The sequence below is a fragment of the Mastigoproctus giganteus genome, chromosome 1 (genome assembly GCF_048544385.1).
Source record: "Mastigoproctus giganteus isolate SK-2022 chromosome 1, ASM4854438v1, whole genome shotgun sequence".
In the NCBI taxonomy this organism is placed as follows: Eukaryota; Metazoa; Arthropoda; class Arachnida; order Uropygi; family Thelyphonidae; genus Mastigoproctus; species Mastigoproctus giganteus.
This window is the reverse complement of record NC_143575.1, coordinates 251,613,381-251,630,144: the sequence shown is the minus strand read 5'-3', so window position 1 is coordinate 251,630,144 and position 16,764 is coordinate 251,613,381. Positions and strand designations below refer to the sequence as shown.

The window sequence follows — 16,764 nt, the reverse complement described above, 5'->3', positions numbered from 1 at the left end:
AAAATGGCAAACTACACTACAGATCATATTGATAAGTTAAAGGCAGTTAAACTTACCACTAATACACCTAATAATGAATTCCTCCATGATTCATAAAAGCAATTGATATTTTCTTGAAGGAACTTTACCAACTTTATTCTTTTTTTGCAAAAATAAGAAATACATACAAATATGAGTAAAATTTCACAGAGCAATTTTTAATTAAGAGCCTTAGATAGTGTTTTATGTCATGTACGAGTATCACATTTACTTAAAATATAATAAATTAAACCTTTGGTATAGATGCACAGCACCTCAATATCCCTCAACAGGTTATTCTCGTTAGATGAGGGAAAATATAATATGGAATTTTATCAAGTTGATTTGTTTACATATATACAATTTACTCAAAATCAGGAAAGCATATTTCCGCTCCTTAATTATACTTCAACATGGACTATGAATAAGAAAGACTGAATCCTGCAGATTACAATAATGGATGCCCTTTGTTCTTTTAAATTGGTTATAATGGGTAATAAATAATTGTATAATTCGATGCCTGCATTATAATTCATCCTTCTGTGTGGTTACCTACAGATAAAAAAAAATACAAATATATAACATGTATGGCAACTTACATATATTACAACTTACACATAACACTTAAGGGTAAATGCACTGGGGAACAATCTGCGATTATCTTGCCTTTCAAAATTATCAAAGATGTAAACATTGTCAACATTGATTTAACTAGTTCAATTACTATTAAGAAATTCCTGGATGAGTATTCCGAGGAAATATTTTTACATAGGCACAAATAGCTATCAAACAGACCAGCATAATCTCCACCCACTCTCTCTACATTTGATTATGTTATGTTATATATTCCTGGTTACTACAGTATATATTCATTATTTAGTAGTTAGTAAATTTAATTTAATGCTTATAGTATTTGCCCTTTTTGTTATTGTTCATAACTGTAACAGGACTTAGCAGTCTTTTTAGAATTACTGCTTGTAGCTTTTGTATTATTTGCAGAAAATAAATAATTATATATGTAGGCAGGCCTTCTCAAATACCACTTGTGCTTTTTTGTAACCTTCAGTGTTGCCTGTTAAGCACTATGGATTAACCTGATGCAGTAAATGGATATTCACCGACTAATATATTTACACAGCCACTCCCTAGCTTACATAATACTCGACTTAAAGAAATTCAACTTTACGTAAGATTTTGCCAGCTGGTGCAAACTTAAAAAAATCGTGGAAACGTATTTTGCATCCCGTAGGAATAAATGGAGGTATTGTGAAAATATCATAATGTGAACCCAATAACACTGTTTTTTTTGGTTATTTGTTCCAAGACCTTGGAAGTTGAAATTTTTGCTATATAACTAAGCTATTTATCTCTCTAAAAGGTCATTTTTATCATGGAAATTGCACTACTCTTTCATCGTTATATGTTCTGTTACAAGAATCAATTTTAAACACCTTTGTTGATATTTTTCTAAAAGAACATTTCTGGATGTCACGATCATAAAACAAAAACAATTTGCACTTTCTGGTTTATTAGGCTTTTCTGTTAGTGCAATCTATTATAAATGGGTAGTAAACTCGATCTTATTGCATTTGCAATAATACTGATAGCTGGAATTGTTTGGGTTTTTATGTTATTATGGTGAAATGTGTTCCCCTTCACTGAAATCTTCAATCTTATAAAAAACAAATAAATTTTCAGAATCTCTTCATTCCTATTTACTTATTACAATGATAAATTGAAAGCGACCAACGGAAAGGGCATGCGATGGCAGTGTTGGAAAACAAAACAAAATTGATTTAGAAATGAAGATGAAAATGATTAATTAAGAAGTATGAAGCAGGACAAATGTTGTCATCTATTGCACGGGAATTGGGTCTTGCTGCTTCAACAGTGAGTGTATAAAAGAAAATGTTAAAGGATCAACGCATTTAAGATCAAGAGTGATCACAAAACAACGTTCAGGTGCTATATCAAAGATGGAAAATCAGATTCAGAAGCAAGTGCTCCTGAGTCCAATGGCCATTCAAGCAAAAGCAAGAAGTATTTATGAAGATATTAAGGATAACCCTAAGCCAGGTTCATACGGTTAATCCCAAGACAAGTTCGTGGCAAGCAACAGGTGGTTTAATAGGTTCAAGTATCACGCTTGTTTCCAAAACATTAAAATATGCAGTGAAGTTGCCAGTGCCGATTCTGTAGCTGCAGATAAATTTTGTGGTGTTGGAAAAACCCCTTCTAAATCTCCACAGCCCTCAACTTCTGCAGCAGCATGCTTATCAGTTGGTGAGTTAATTCTGGCAACAATGCTCGAAAGGTAAAACTTGCTGATGTTATGCCTGACTCCTCTCTCTTTTTGTAATTTTATAATTTTGAAATTTTTGTAATATTTCCTGCACATGGGATAAAAAATTGAATAAATAATTCTATTTACACGTTCACTGAACATTTCTTTTTTGCTTCAATCAAATTTGCGAGTGCTGCATAAGCATTTAGGGAAATTCCAACTTATGTAGAGTTCCACGGAATGCAACCCTTACGTAAGTCAGGGAGTGGCTGTATATAAGAGAAAGACAAAAATAATATATTTAAGCTATGACAGATAATGAATTTTATCTGTCATAAAATTTCATTTGCTTAAAAACAACAATTAGCATATAGTATTATTTTGAGAATAGGATAGCACCACAATGAGGTAATTTACGACTGTTTATTTGATGTAGTACTATCTTCCTTAAGTAGTACCATGAAAGTAACATTCAACTGTAAGTTTCTGAAGAAACAAAGTTGAATTTTTCTAAAAAAAAATGGAATGGAACTGGAAATTTTTTTTTTCTTTTCAATTTACCAGTTATGTTATGAATATATTTTATTTTTACAATACCCAACACCGCGGCTGGTGTTCTAAAAAAAAAAAAATCAAATATTTTGGGACTGTTTTAAAAATTTTTATATTAAAATAACCTACAGTTATGAATATCATTTTAGATTATATTATTATTGTCTAATAAGGAAAAAAACTCAATGAAAATAACACTGACTCGAATCTGTAAAACATCTTTATTATGATAAAATAAAATACATGCATACTGATTGTATAACTATATGTTAAAATATAAAAACAAAATAAAATAAATGTTGTACAACAAGAATAAAATTCAATAAAATATATAAAATTAAAATTGATAAAAGCTGTTTAACATTATGAAAATAATGTTTTATTCTTAAAATAAAAATAGTATTGTTAAAACAAGACAAAAAATTAATTAGGAATATTCACAAATATCTGTGCTAAATTAAATTATATTTACACCTTGGAGCTGTGTCAGAATTTTATATGGCTGCTGACAACTTTCCTTTTTTGTTTGAGTTCAGGTTCTTATGAATTAAGGGACATGATTAAATTTGCTGAAAATAAATGCACATCATAAACACAAAGTGAACAGTCATGCACATACAACTGATCACTGAATATTTAATAAGTTATACATTCGGATGAATTGAATTAAAAATGGTAGAGAAGGACAGAGATTGGGAGGTGGTCACAATATCTGTCGAGGCAGTGTTAGGTGGGTCGGAAAACTGCTAGTTGGGGGGGATACAAGGACTAATAGATTAACAGTAGCCACTGGCAGAGGTGGAAGTGATTCTTGCACTGCTTCTATTCAAATGAGCAGAAGTCTGAAAAACAAGATGCAGGATATTTCAGAGACTGCTGGTAGTCATTGCGTTACAAGTAAACACATGGGTTGTGTTAGGGTAGCTAAGAATAGAAACAGGTGCATGTATACCTGCGTGTACACCAATGCTAGGAGTTTGGTAAATAAATTTGATGAATTTGAGGTATTGCTCAAAACATCAAAGGCAGATATTGTTGGGATATCAGAGATGTGGTGTCACACAGATATAAGTAATGCGGAACTGGAATATGGGGAATACAATGTATATAGAAAGGATAGAGAGGGGAGGAGGGGTTATGCTATTAATTAAGAAACACATAAAGTCAAAGGAAGTGAAGCCAGTTGACATCGATGGACAGGGCAGTGTCGAGTCAGTTTGGTGTGACATAAGCATAGGGAAATCAAAATTGAGAGTAGGAGTGTGCTATAGGCCTAATGACTCTGATGAGTATAATAATATATTGTACAGGGAAATAGAGTGGGCCAGTAAATCAGAGAGTCTTATAATGGGGGATTTTAATTTCCCAGATATTGACTGGAATTTGTGGGTTGGTCACTCGCACACTAGCAAGGCTTTTGTGGATTTATTGGATGATTGTTTTCTACATCAGCATGTTCGTGAGGCAACAAGAGGGAGCAATACTCTTGATCTGATTATCAGTAGTGATTCTTCATGCATTAAGAACCTGCAGATAAATGAACCACTAGGTGGCAGTGATCACAGTGTGTTGAAGTGGGATTTACTCAAGGAGGTAACTACCATCAGAGGTAAAGGGAAGGGTTTTTGTTTTCGTAAAGGCGACTATGATGGTCTGAGACAGTATTTAAATTCTATACAGTGGGACCAACTGATGATGTTACCAACAGCAAACTCAAAATGGGAAGCATTCAAGGAACTAATTCTGGTGGCTACCAGGCTTTACATACCAACTAAGAAATATTGTTCAAGGTTTAGGCCTAAATGGTTGTCAGACGGACTAATGAGACATGTGGCAGAGAAGAAAAATGCATGGGATACATACAAATTAATGGGTGACATGGAAGCCTATGATAGATATAAGTTGGTCTGTAACCAAGTCACAAAGGAGATTAGGCAGGCAAAGGCAGACTACGAAAAATCCTTGGCAAAGGATGCAAAGAAAAACAGAAAGGAGTTCTTTACATACTTGAACTCGAGAAGGAAAGGGATGAATCAGATTGGTCCACTGGATATTGATGGTTCAACAGTTGAGGATCCTGCTCAGGTGGCTAACAATCTAAACGAGTATTTTGCATCTACATTCACGCATGAGGAGTTATTCAGGAAGGAGAATGATGTAGGTAAAGTAAACATTGGCAGTGAGCTGGATGATTTTGTAATAACTGAGAGGAAAGTGGAGGAGAGATTGTTGAGGATAAACATAAAAAAGGCACCTGGGGTGGATGGGATCTATCCAGTTATATTAAAGGAGGCAGCAAAGGAAGTATGCAAACCCCTAGCCATAATTATGAGAGCTTCTTTGGACTCAGGGGAGGTGCCCATAGACTGGAGATGTGCAAATGTAACCCCAATTCACAAAGGAGGATCAAAGGCTGACACAAGTAATTATAGACCTGTTAGTTTAACTTCTGTTCCAGGTAAATTAATGGAGGCACTGGTTAAAGAAGCACTGCAGGATCATCTAGACAAGAATTCAGTTATAGCTCAGACGCAGCATGGTTTTGTTAAGGGCAGGTCTTGCCTGACCAATTTGATTGGATACTATGATGTAGTCACAAAAGAAGTGGATGCAGGAAATAACTTTGATATTATATATTTGGATCTTAGAAAGGCTTTTGATACTGTTGCACATGGAAGACTGCTGCACAAATTGGAGCAGTGTGGCATTGGAGGCAAATTGCTGCTATGGATAAGGGGATGGTTGAGTGGCAGAAGACAGAGAGTGGTAATCAATGGACACTGCTCAACGTGGACTAATGTTATTAGTGGAGTTCCTCAAGGTTCAGTGTTGGGTCCATTGTTGTTTTCGGTGTTTATGAATGATATTGATGATGGGATATCAAGTTTAATGTCTAAGTTTGCAGATGATACAAAGGTTGGCAGGGTCGTTAAGGACACTACTGACGCTATGCTGCTGCAACAGGATCTGGAAAGGTTGAACAGATGGGCTGAGAGGTGGCAAATGAAGTTTAACATTGAAAAATGTAAAGTACTACATATGGGTAACAGTAACCCCAGAGCAATGTATCAACTCTGCGGTACTACACTGACAGTGGTGGAGAATGAAAAGGACCTGGGGGTAATTGTGCAGGCAGATATGAAGTTCTCTGAGCAGTGCAGACGAGCTGCAAGAGTAGCTCATGGTGTCTTGTCAATGATATACAGGAATTTTTCTAGCAGGGATAAGGAGGTGATTATTCCCTTGTATAAGGCAATGGTTAGGCCACATCTTGAGTACTGTATACAGGTCTGGAGGCCTCATTTCAAGAAGGATGTAGAGCTGCTGGAACGGGTACAGAGAAGGGCAACAAGATTAGTAAATGGAACAAAGGGTTGCTCTTACGAAGAAAGGCTTAAGTTTTGCAAATTACAGAGTCTGGAGACTAGGCACCGGCGAGTTGATCTGATAGAGGTGTATAAGGCTTTGAATGGTTTGAGCATGCTCAATGCCAATGGGATTCTTCATCTTTCTCAGAATAATCACCTCAGAGGACATAAATTGAAATTGAGGAAGGACGGATGTCGGATAGATGTGCGGAAATTTGCCTTTGGCCAGCGGGTGGTTGGTTGGTGGAACCGACTTCCATCACTTGTTGTTGAAGTTGATAGCCTAAACAAATTTAAAGCTCAACTGGACAGGTATTTCGAACGAACGGAGGGGTGAAATGGGAGAGGGTTTTTTTTTTGGCTGATGCCGAATAAGCTTGCTTTCTTGCATCATATGCCCCTACTAATGCTAATACAGGCACACATGAAATTCTCTGTGAAGTGCAGTGCAGACAAGCAGCAAAATGGTCCCACGACACCCTGCCAATGATTTATTAAATGATTGTTTGTAAAGACAGGGAGGTTTAATTCCAGTGTATAAGGCAATTATGAGAACATATCTAAAAAAAAGACATCAAGCATCTTTAAAAGATCCAGTGACAGGCAACATGCGTGGTGAGACTGGCAAAAGAGTACCCACATAAAGCTTGATAACAAAGTATCTTAGAATAGATCTGACTGAGGTTTATAAGGCTGAACTAAGAGGAAGTATTATAAACTGAATGACAGGAAGTTTTCCTTTATCAAGTGGTTTGTTAACCATTGGAATAAGTTGCATCCATGGGTAGCTAAGGGTGATGATGACATGAGGAAATTCAAAGGTCTTCTGGATAAGTATAAACAGAAAGATGGATCGCATAGGTCATCCCCCTCCCCTGAAGGATGAACAAAACCCTCTGGCTTCCTTGCACAGTATGGTTAATACATGTTACTGGGTAAAAAATGAACAACAGAAGATCTGCTTTAAGCATAAAGTGGAAAATGTACTGGCAAACAACAGAAGAGAATACAATACGCCATCTTGATTCAAAATGGCATAGGGAAACAATACCAGTTCAAAAACAGACTGGTCAGCTAATTCTTGTAAGTGTAAAATAATATTATATTTACTATCACATTAACCACCTTCAGTGTCTTTCAGTTTAGTTGTTCTAAATTTTTTATAAGTAATATGCACTGCAGCTTTGAGAAATTATAAAAAATAGAGGACCATGGCAATTTGAGAATCATGCACATTAAGCAATATCTAGGATTCAAAGCACTTGTCTAGATGAAAATTATAAAACAGACAATCATGTATGGCACATTTATTACTAGAACTGATAAAGAATAAAACATCAATGGATCTTATCAGATAAAAATTTATATCTCACAAAGCTGTACAAAACCCTGTAATGAAAAATTCTAAATTTTGGTCATCATCTTTGGTAGTTTTAGTTTGAGCAATTGATATAAATCTATTATCAGGCTTGCCATACATAACATATTAAAAATAAATAAATAGAGAGAGAGAGAGAGAGAGAGATTTCAGCTTTTAACTCTATAACAATATATAGCTAAAAAAAAATGGATATGCAGAAATTCTACCTTGTCGGGCAGCTTATCTTTCACAAAAGATAAAATGTCATTTGCTTTCTGACTGTGAATTTCTTCTCCCCAAGGATGCTGTAAAAAAGAAAACTATTTACCAATATGCATGTTGTTACTCCACAACATATTAAATTGCAAATTAAGATCCTATAAAAATTGCAGTTATTCTGACCTAAACAGGTTGACACCTCATATGTACCCATAACTTAAACATCACATGGTGAATTTTTGATAAACACTCTTCAGTACGATATGGGAGTTTTTAGATCCTGAGGTAGGTTATTTGATAATCGAATTACCTGAAATATAATGCAATGTTCACATTATCTGACTTATACTCTTTCAAAATGAAAACTATCTACCACGTACTGTAGGCACCTCCATAGCCAGGTGGGCAGGAGCAGCAGTGCGTAGCACACTCTTCTTGATTAGACCGGGGTTTGAGCCCGTGACCACCAAATACAGAGGATGCGGAACGGTCAGGGAATGACCACCGCATATCCCTGGAGCAATATGGCCTTAGTTGCTAATGCTCCTAAAAACCAAATAACAAACAAACAAACCACATACTGTATGCTGCCATGTTGTTTAGAATCAAAATGCATTTGTCAAGATAAATTCTAAATATGTACTTATAGCCCTGGTACTTTTTCAGTTCTGAGATTGCAGGGATTAGAAAAATCTTTAACTAAAATGGTGTTGGATGAAAAAAAAAAATATATATATTATATTGTCAAATAATATTAGTTGACAGGTATATTCTTTCATCCCAGTGCTGTATTCAGTTATATTATCTCCTCCCCAATTCCCAACTCCATGAGCCTACTCAGTTGTATCACTGCCATTTTTCTTTGAGACAAAGACAGAGGACTGACAGTCACGATCCACTTAATCAAACGATGAGTTGTTTACAATTAAGGCCATAAGTGTCAGGTTTGCAAACTGAGTATATTCTATGCATCAATGCATGAGAGAACAGTGAATCTATGCATAGTATTACAAGTGAAGGCAAATGGATGAGCTTGTATTTCTGTGATAAAGAGGACACTTATACTTGGAACTTGATCAATTAAATCTTCATATATATATATATATATATATATATATATATATATATACAGAAAATTTTATTAATTTAAAACATTTTTCTTTTTGAGAAGATTAAAAACTAAGAGAAATGATATGACAAAAAGCAGCTTTCTTCCTACAGTTTATGCATCTCTGGTTCACATTAGTGCAAAGAACTTAGATAATGATGCACACTATCTGAAAACTGTCTGAAAGGTCAACTCGGTGAAGTGAAAGCCACAGTTACTTGATTTTGATTACATGTGGACAGTTTAATACAAACTGAATGTAAGGGAGAGAATAGTTCAGAACACATACACCTAAAAAAAAAGATACAGCAGAATAATAAAACATGATGCTTACCTGTGTTTTTCCATTCGTACTACCAGAATAAAGAATGACAGTAGGGTAGGCATTCACACCTGCTTGTTGACAAACATGTGGATGTTGATCACAATTTAATTTTCCTATATTTACTTTGCCTTTCAAATTCTGAAATTCAAATCAGAGAGATTTAACTCAAATTTAAAAAATAAAAATTACTTGAATTTACATAAAAATAAACTAGGAACAAAATGCTGTTCAAAAATACTATTTAAAAATATGTATGGTTATCAGTTAGCTGTGATCCCACATGATCAGTGATCACACAAACTAATCACTGCATAAAGATCTATAAATTTAAACAAAATTCCAGAATGTCAGAGGAATTTCAGTATTGGCATTAGTAAAAGGAAGACAGACTTTTGTTGCACCAGACTGTCTTCGCCATATAATTATGGCACTTAGCCATAATTATGAGAGCTTCCTTGGACTCAGGGGAGGTCCCCATGGACTGGAAGTGTGCAAATGTATCATCAATTCACAGAGGGGGTTCAAAAGGTGACACAAGTAACTATAGACCTGTTAGTTTAATTTGTGTTCCAGGGAAAATAATGGAATCACTGTTTAAAGAAGCATTGCAGGATCATCTAGACAAGACTGCAGTAATAGTTAAGACACAACATGGATTTGTTAAAGGAAGGTCTTGTCTGACCAATTTGATTGGATACTATGATGTGGTCACAAAGGAACTAAATGCCAAAAATAATTTTGATATCATATACTTGGATTTCAGGAAAGCTTTTGATACTGTTGCACACGAAAGACTACTATACAAATTGGAACAGTATGGCATTAAGGGCAAGCTGCTACAATGGATAAAGGGATGGTTTATTTTATTTTTTATTTTATTGACAATAAGATACGCAACATGTGACCATTAACAGTGTATCTGAGAGCAGAACAGTGAACACAATTGATAACAAAATTATGAAATCCAACAGGAAGATAAACAACAGGAAGATATAGATTTCAAATTAAAATCATATATACAAAAGAGGATTGCATTAAGTTAAGTTACCGATAAAACAAATAATAAATCAATTAGTCAGAGAATAGAAAAATAATAAAACAAATAATAAACTGCAATAATTAGATGAGAGCTAGTCACTTTACAGTTTAAGAGAAGAGGCAAAGTTGTGGATGGAGTTCATCAGTGATTGTGAGTTGTCAAAGAAGTCAATAAGAGAGTCATTTGCTGATTTGCAGATTCTGTTCAGTAGACTACACTTCATAAAGTCCGTGGTGGCAGATTCAAGGTGAAACAGTGTAAGGTTCCTGACTTGGCTACAAGGAGCATTGAAGTTGATTTTATTGAGGATATCAGATGCTTCATAAGTTCCAGTGATTACTTTGGCTAGAATGATGTCAGCAGTAACTCTTCTAGTGTACAGAGGCCTAAGTTGAAAGTAATCACACAGCGATTCATAGTACCACCATGTGATAAAACAGAGGATTACAGAACATAAGGTAACGGACAAAATTTTTTTGGACTGCTTCAATTTTGTTAATTAGAGTTTTCGTGTGAGGATTCCAGATGGGCGAGCTGAATTCCAGGATTAGGAGAACTATAGTTTTATAAGAACTTGTAGGTGTTCCGTTTGATAAATCCCAGTGTTTTGAATGCTTTGCTGGTGATTTTAAAGACATGGGTATCAAATTTAGCATTGCTGGAGAAGAGAATCCCCAGGTCGTTAACTTGGTCACTCCTTTCAATGATCACAAAGTTAATAGTGTACACTATTTATTAGTTGTGGATATCTGCAGGATGAGAAAGAGATTACTTTGCACTTCGAGGGGTTGGCAGACAACCCCAATAAATTCAGTCTGTGGTTATCTCTGAATGCCACCTGGCATTCAGAGATAACCACAGACAGAATTTATTGAGGGCACATTGAAGCTGTTGGGAATCCGTTATCTCCTTCATTGCTGAGTAGATCTTAAGATCATCTGCATTGAGAGCAACTTGAATATTGGAGGTGCATATGAAAGAAGGAAGATCATTTATGAAAACAATGAAAAGAAATGGACATAGGGGAGAGCCTTGAGGTACTCCCCTTAGTGGTATAAAGTGGTCTGAGTTTGCTTGATTGATGATAACGCTCAAGGAACGATGCGTAATATAGCTGCGTAGCCATGAGAGCAGAGGGTCACGGATACCATATTGCTTAAGTTTTTCCAGAAGTTTTTCGTGCGGGACTTTATCAAATGCCTTAGATATATCTGTGTAGGCTGCGTCAACTTGAAGTTATTGTTGTTGTTATTTAGTTTTTAGGAGCATTAGCAACCAAGGCCATATTGCTCCGGGGATATGCAGTGGTCATTCCCTGACCTTTCCGCATCCTCCGCATTTGGTGGTCACGGGCTCGAACCCCGTGCTACGCACTGTTGCTCCTACCCACCTGGCTACGGAGGTGCCCCTCTCATTTTCAGTGTAAATATTTTCTAAAGTAGTGATAAAAATTTCTAATAATAAACCAAGAAAACATGTAATATGTTTTCTTGGTTTATTATATGATAAAACAATTGACAGGATTTAAGACAAAGAACAACCACTAATAATAATATTATCCAATCATTTTTTGCCAATAATTAAGTACATTTATCACAATCATGCTGTACATATTAGCACAATATATATCCTCTTAACTACCCACCTAATTCTACAAATTAAGGAAGACATACTATCCAAACACTCACTTCAGTAGCAATTCATTTAGTACATATCTATAATAATTATTTATAATTTTAAAATTTATATGAAAATTTCAAAATAATGGACAAGCAAATATCCAATAACTGACAAGATAGAAATGAATATAAGTATTATAAAAATATTCACCTTTGCAACAGTTTCAAATTCTGGTGCAAAAACCTGGCAATGACCACACCAAGGTGCATAAAAATCTACAAGCCACGGGATTTTGTCAGTAAGAACATTATCAAAGAAATCGTTGGAGGAAAGAGTCTTTACATGACTTGGTAGGAAACTGTATACCCATGCCCTAAGAGATGATGCATCTCTGTTCCAGTCATTATAAAAACTATAAAAGAAATAGCTAATTTTTAAAAATTTCATTTTACATAGATAATTTCATGATTTTTTCATTTCTAGTGCAAACAAGTACAGTAAATGAGTTTAAAAAAACAGTAAACAATATCTTAGAGAAATTAACATATTGGATGGTTAACAAAGAATGTGAAAAGTGGCAAGTTACTTGATCTTAGGATAGATCACAGTTATAAAATGGTAACGGAAACAAAGAGGAAAGAAAACTTTGAATACTTAGCATTAAATCCGTAAATTTAATGTCTTGTCCTTATTTCAGATGAATTTTTGTTTGTGTGAAATACCTTAGAAATACATTAGATTGCCAATGTTCCACTTAATGCTTCATTACTGTACACAAGATGGTGAACTGCCTTTTCTTCAGGGTGAATCAATAGGGATAATTATGACATAAAAGATGACAACAATTTATGTGGAAGTTTAATTTAGCCTGGATGGGATATGGCCATGAATTTTAATGTTTTATTAATTAACATACCAATTCAAAACAATTTAGCCACATAATGAAAAAAAAAAAAAAAAAAAAAAAAGAAATTTATTCCTTACAAGTCTAACTTTCACTTTTTAGTGAAGTAGTTGGTAATTACATTTGCTTTAATTTGATTTGGGACAGATGTTACCTGATAATACTACTAGTTAGTTTCAAAGAAAATACACTTTTACACAAGTTTTTAAATTAGATTTATTGGTAGGTCATGACAGAATTTTAAAAATCTGTGTCAAAATGTTCTAAAAATTATCCTGAATTACCAAATTTAATTTAAAAACTTACTCAGTAGAAAGGTGAAATTCCTTTAAAACGGTACTGTATTTCACTTTATTCAGTAGCATATCAAGTCTTTTTCTTTTTGCTGTTTTTTTCATTGGTTTGCATAACTCCTATCATAGCTTGTGACAATTTAGTTCCAAAATCGTAAAATGATTTTGAAACAAAATCAATTTTTTTTTTTTTTTTTGTCATCCTTGCATTTTACACTTTAACAACTGTCTTAATTTCCTCCAATTCTATTGTTTTTTTGGCTGCTTCTTTCTTAGCTTGTTTTTCCTTTTCAACATAATTGTTATATCCTTAATATGTACTCTGTGCAAAATTTGGCAATTTCCTAGTAACAGGAAAAGATTATGGCTTGTTATATTGTTTAAGAACATTGATATTAGTTCTGCATTTAAATTTTTAACTTCACTGCAGCTTTATCATTGCCCATAACTCTGCTAGAATGAGAAAAACTAAAAACCTCATTCTATCTCTGCACTACCACAGTAAAGTGTAACACTAGCTTTCTACTTATTTTTTACTTATTAAAAAATAAGTAGAAAGTTTTTTACTTATTGAAAAATGCTTAATGCTGATCAATTCTTTTATACTCCACTTTGCTTTCACTCTTCAGTTGGAAATTTTCCCTAATTCAGTGACTGACATCAATAATCAAATATAAAACAACAGCTAATTTTGAGACATCTGTTAAACTTCTATAGCTACAGCTGTCAGCGGACTGCAAAGAACAAAAATATTTCAGCATGTGATCACATTCTATTATTTTCTTTTCAATATTATGACTTTCTACTGAAATGTAATGCTCATTGCCAGTTGGATAGGAGCCGAATAGTTTCCATATTCAAGTAATCATAATTTCAGCTGTATTACACTATCAACTTGGAGTTACTTCAAAAAAAAAAAAAAAGGTTTCTTATTTCAAAAGTGTCAACATCTAAATTTCTTGAGAGTGCTTGAATTGCTTCAGCCTTGAAAATTATACTCACACTGATGAAGTACAGCATTTGGTTAAAACCAAATGCTGTACTTCCTTCCTCATGTTATGTTATGTTATGTTATTTGGCTTTTTTTTTTAGGAGCATTAGCAACTAAGGCCATATTACTCCGGGAATATGCGGTGGTCATTCCCTTGACCTTTCTGCATCCTCCATATTTGGTGGTGACGGGCTCGAACCCCAGTCTAATCAAGAAGCGTGTGCTATGCACTGCTGCTCCTTCCTCATGTAAAGCAACAATAGCACTCTTTTTCGTAGTCTTTCCTCAACTCTTGCAGAATATGCTTATATAGCTGAAAGTAACAGCTGATGCAATATTACATCATCACCTACGCATGTCAATCTTATCTGATGCAATCTGTAAGAAATATTGCCATATACTTACGTTATTCGGATGACAATTACAATTTTAAGGGTGATGCACTTTCTTTGAACACCACTGTATAAACCTTCCAAGTGTTATGAAGCTACAGTTCCTTTGCTTTTAAACCAGTATGTTATCATGTTTGTAGTTATATTTTTTCTCCAGCACTGTTGGTTGTTTCATCATATTGCCTAATGCATATGAGGATCTATCTTCTCACAAAATCACTTTATGGAAGTAGAGTGCCAATGCATCTAATAAGGTAACAAACTTCATAGGATTAAGGGAAACTTCTAGGACTGCCCCTGGTGCAGAAAACATTGCTTTGAAAGCATTTCCAATCCTAGTCCATAAATCTGAAGATATTCAAAGCTAAAGATTTGAAACATCCAAATAACTTCAGCTGTGTGAAATTTACCCCAAGCACTGCAGACGTGCACAGTTCTGTTACAATCAGTGAATGGATTAGTGTCATTTCACCACGTTTTGTTCGTTAGTTAATTGCCAAAGTAGATAACTGGCATCGCTTTAATTGTATCTCATATTACGAATACCTTGAAAACAAGCTGCCACGGTATTGCATTACCTTGAATAAGTAACACTTCATCAATGGAGAAGACTAATGTTGCTTATTCTCGGCGGATACCACCACCCAGATGGCACCATTTCAAGGCTTGTTGGCCTCTTCCTTGGTGAGTGGGTAGGTACCCTGGTGTTGCAATCATGACAATCCAGTTATGAAGCTTAACTCCACAATATGAGAGATGCTTGATGATATGCAATAGTATAAATTAAGGTGATTATTTTGCATAAAGCACGAGACTACGTGTAAGATTAACTAGTGAACAGGTTAGTGCCATGTTTTATTTGTAGTGAACTGCCAAAGTAGATAATTGTCTTCATTACAACCAGTATAAGTTCCTAAAACATTATGCACTTCATTCTTTGCACCAGCCAAATTAAATTGAAAATCACCTATCCTGATCCTGCTATTTTTGTGTTTTTCTGTACTATGATGTTGCTTTATGCCAAAACATTCTACAGTATTATTAACATGATTTGAACACATAATAAAAAATAGTTCACTGTTACTTTACTTCTGTGCCCACAATGAAACTACTAAGTCTTTTATTTAACTGTTTGCTTTTAAAACATTTGCCTATACTGAAAGTTCAGTTGTTACCATGATCTCACTTCTACCATACTGTCATTAGGAATTTGTGGTAGCATTTGCATTTAGGGTTTTTCTGCATATATTAGCATTAACGGAGGCATATGATGCAAGAAAGCAAGCTTGTACAGCATCAGCAAAAAAAAAAAAAAAAAACCCTTCCCATTTCACCCATCCGATCACTCCAAATGTTTGTCCAGTTCATCCTTAAATTTATTTAAGCTATCAACTTCTACAACAACATATGGAAGTCAGTTCCTGTTCCAGCAATCAACTACCCACTGGCTAAAGGCAAACTTCCACACATCTATTCTGCAACTGTCTTTCCTCAATTTGAATTTATGCCCCCTCAGGTTTGTAATCTGAGGCAAGAGGAAGAATCCCATCAGCATTGAGCCTGCTCAAACCATTCAAGGCCTTATACAGCTCAATCAGATCATCCCGCAGGTGCCTAGTCCCCAGGTGCTTCAACTTGCAGAACTTAAGCCTTTCTTGAGCACCTTGTTCCTCTCATCAAAGTTGTTGCTCTTCTTTGTACTCTTTCTAGCAATTCTACATCCTTCCTAAAATGAGGCCACCCGACCTGTATGCAGTACTCAAGGTGGCCTGACAATTGATATATATACAAGGGGATAATCACCTCCTTGTCTCTGCTTGCAAAATTCCTAGCAGAGAACTTCATATCTGACTGCACAATTACCCCCAGGTCTTTTTCATTCTCCACTTCCCAAGTGTAGTACCACACAGTTGGCACATTAATCTGCTACCCATATACAGTACTTTGCATTTGTCAATATTAAAATTCAGTTGCCACTTCTCAGGCCATCTACCTAACTTTTCTAGATCTTGTTGCAGTAGCATACTGTCTTTACTGTCCTGCCAACCTTTGTATCACCTAGAAACTTGAATATTAAGCCTGATATACCTTCCTCGATATCAACGATAAATACACAAAAGAACAATGGGCCCAGCACGGAACCCTGGGTGTACTCCAACTAATAACATTAGTCCACGAAGAGCAGTGTCCATTTATTACCACTCTCTCTCTCGTCTCCCACTCAACCACCCCATTATCCATTGTAGCAATTTGCCCTTAATGCCATACCACTCCAATTTGTACAGCAGTCT

The 16,764-nt window shown here is 35.1% G+C and overlaps 1 protein-coding gene across 2 annotated transcripts in view; it reads right to left on the bottom strand.

Moving 5' to 3' along the window:
• Positions 1–213: 213 nt before the first annotated feature.
• The window catches only part of LOC150091755 (endoplasmic reticulum disulfide reductase DNAJC10-like), a 156,357-nt gene continuing 139,806 nt past the window's right edge, over positions 214–16,764 (bottom strand). For both annotated transcript variants that reach the window (XM_090385579.1, XM_090385580.1), the window contains exons 16-19: positions 12,104–12,305; positions 9,244–9,372; positions 7,810–7,887; positions 214–570 (exon numbers count right to left, since the gene is read on the bottom strand). In XM_090385579.1, the coding sequence (XP_090241705.1) occupies positions 544–570; positions 7,810–7,887; positions 9,244–9,372; positions 12,104–12,305 (436 nt within the window). In that variant the 3' untranslated portion in view covers positions 214–543. The remainder of the gene's footprint in view (positions 571–7,809; positions 7,888–9,243; positions 9,373–12,103; positions 12,306–16,764) is intronic.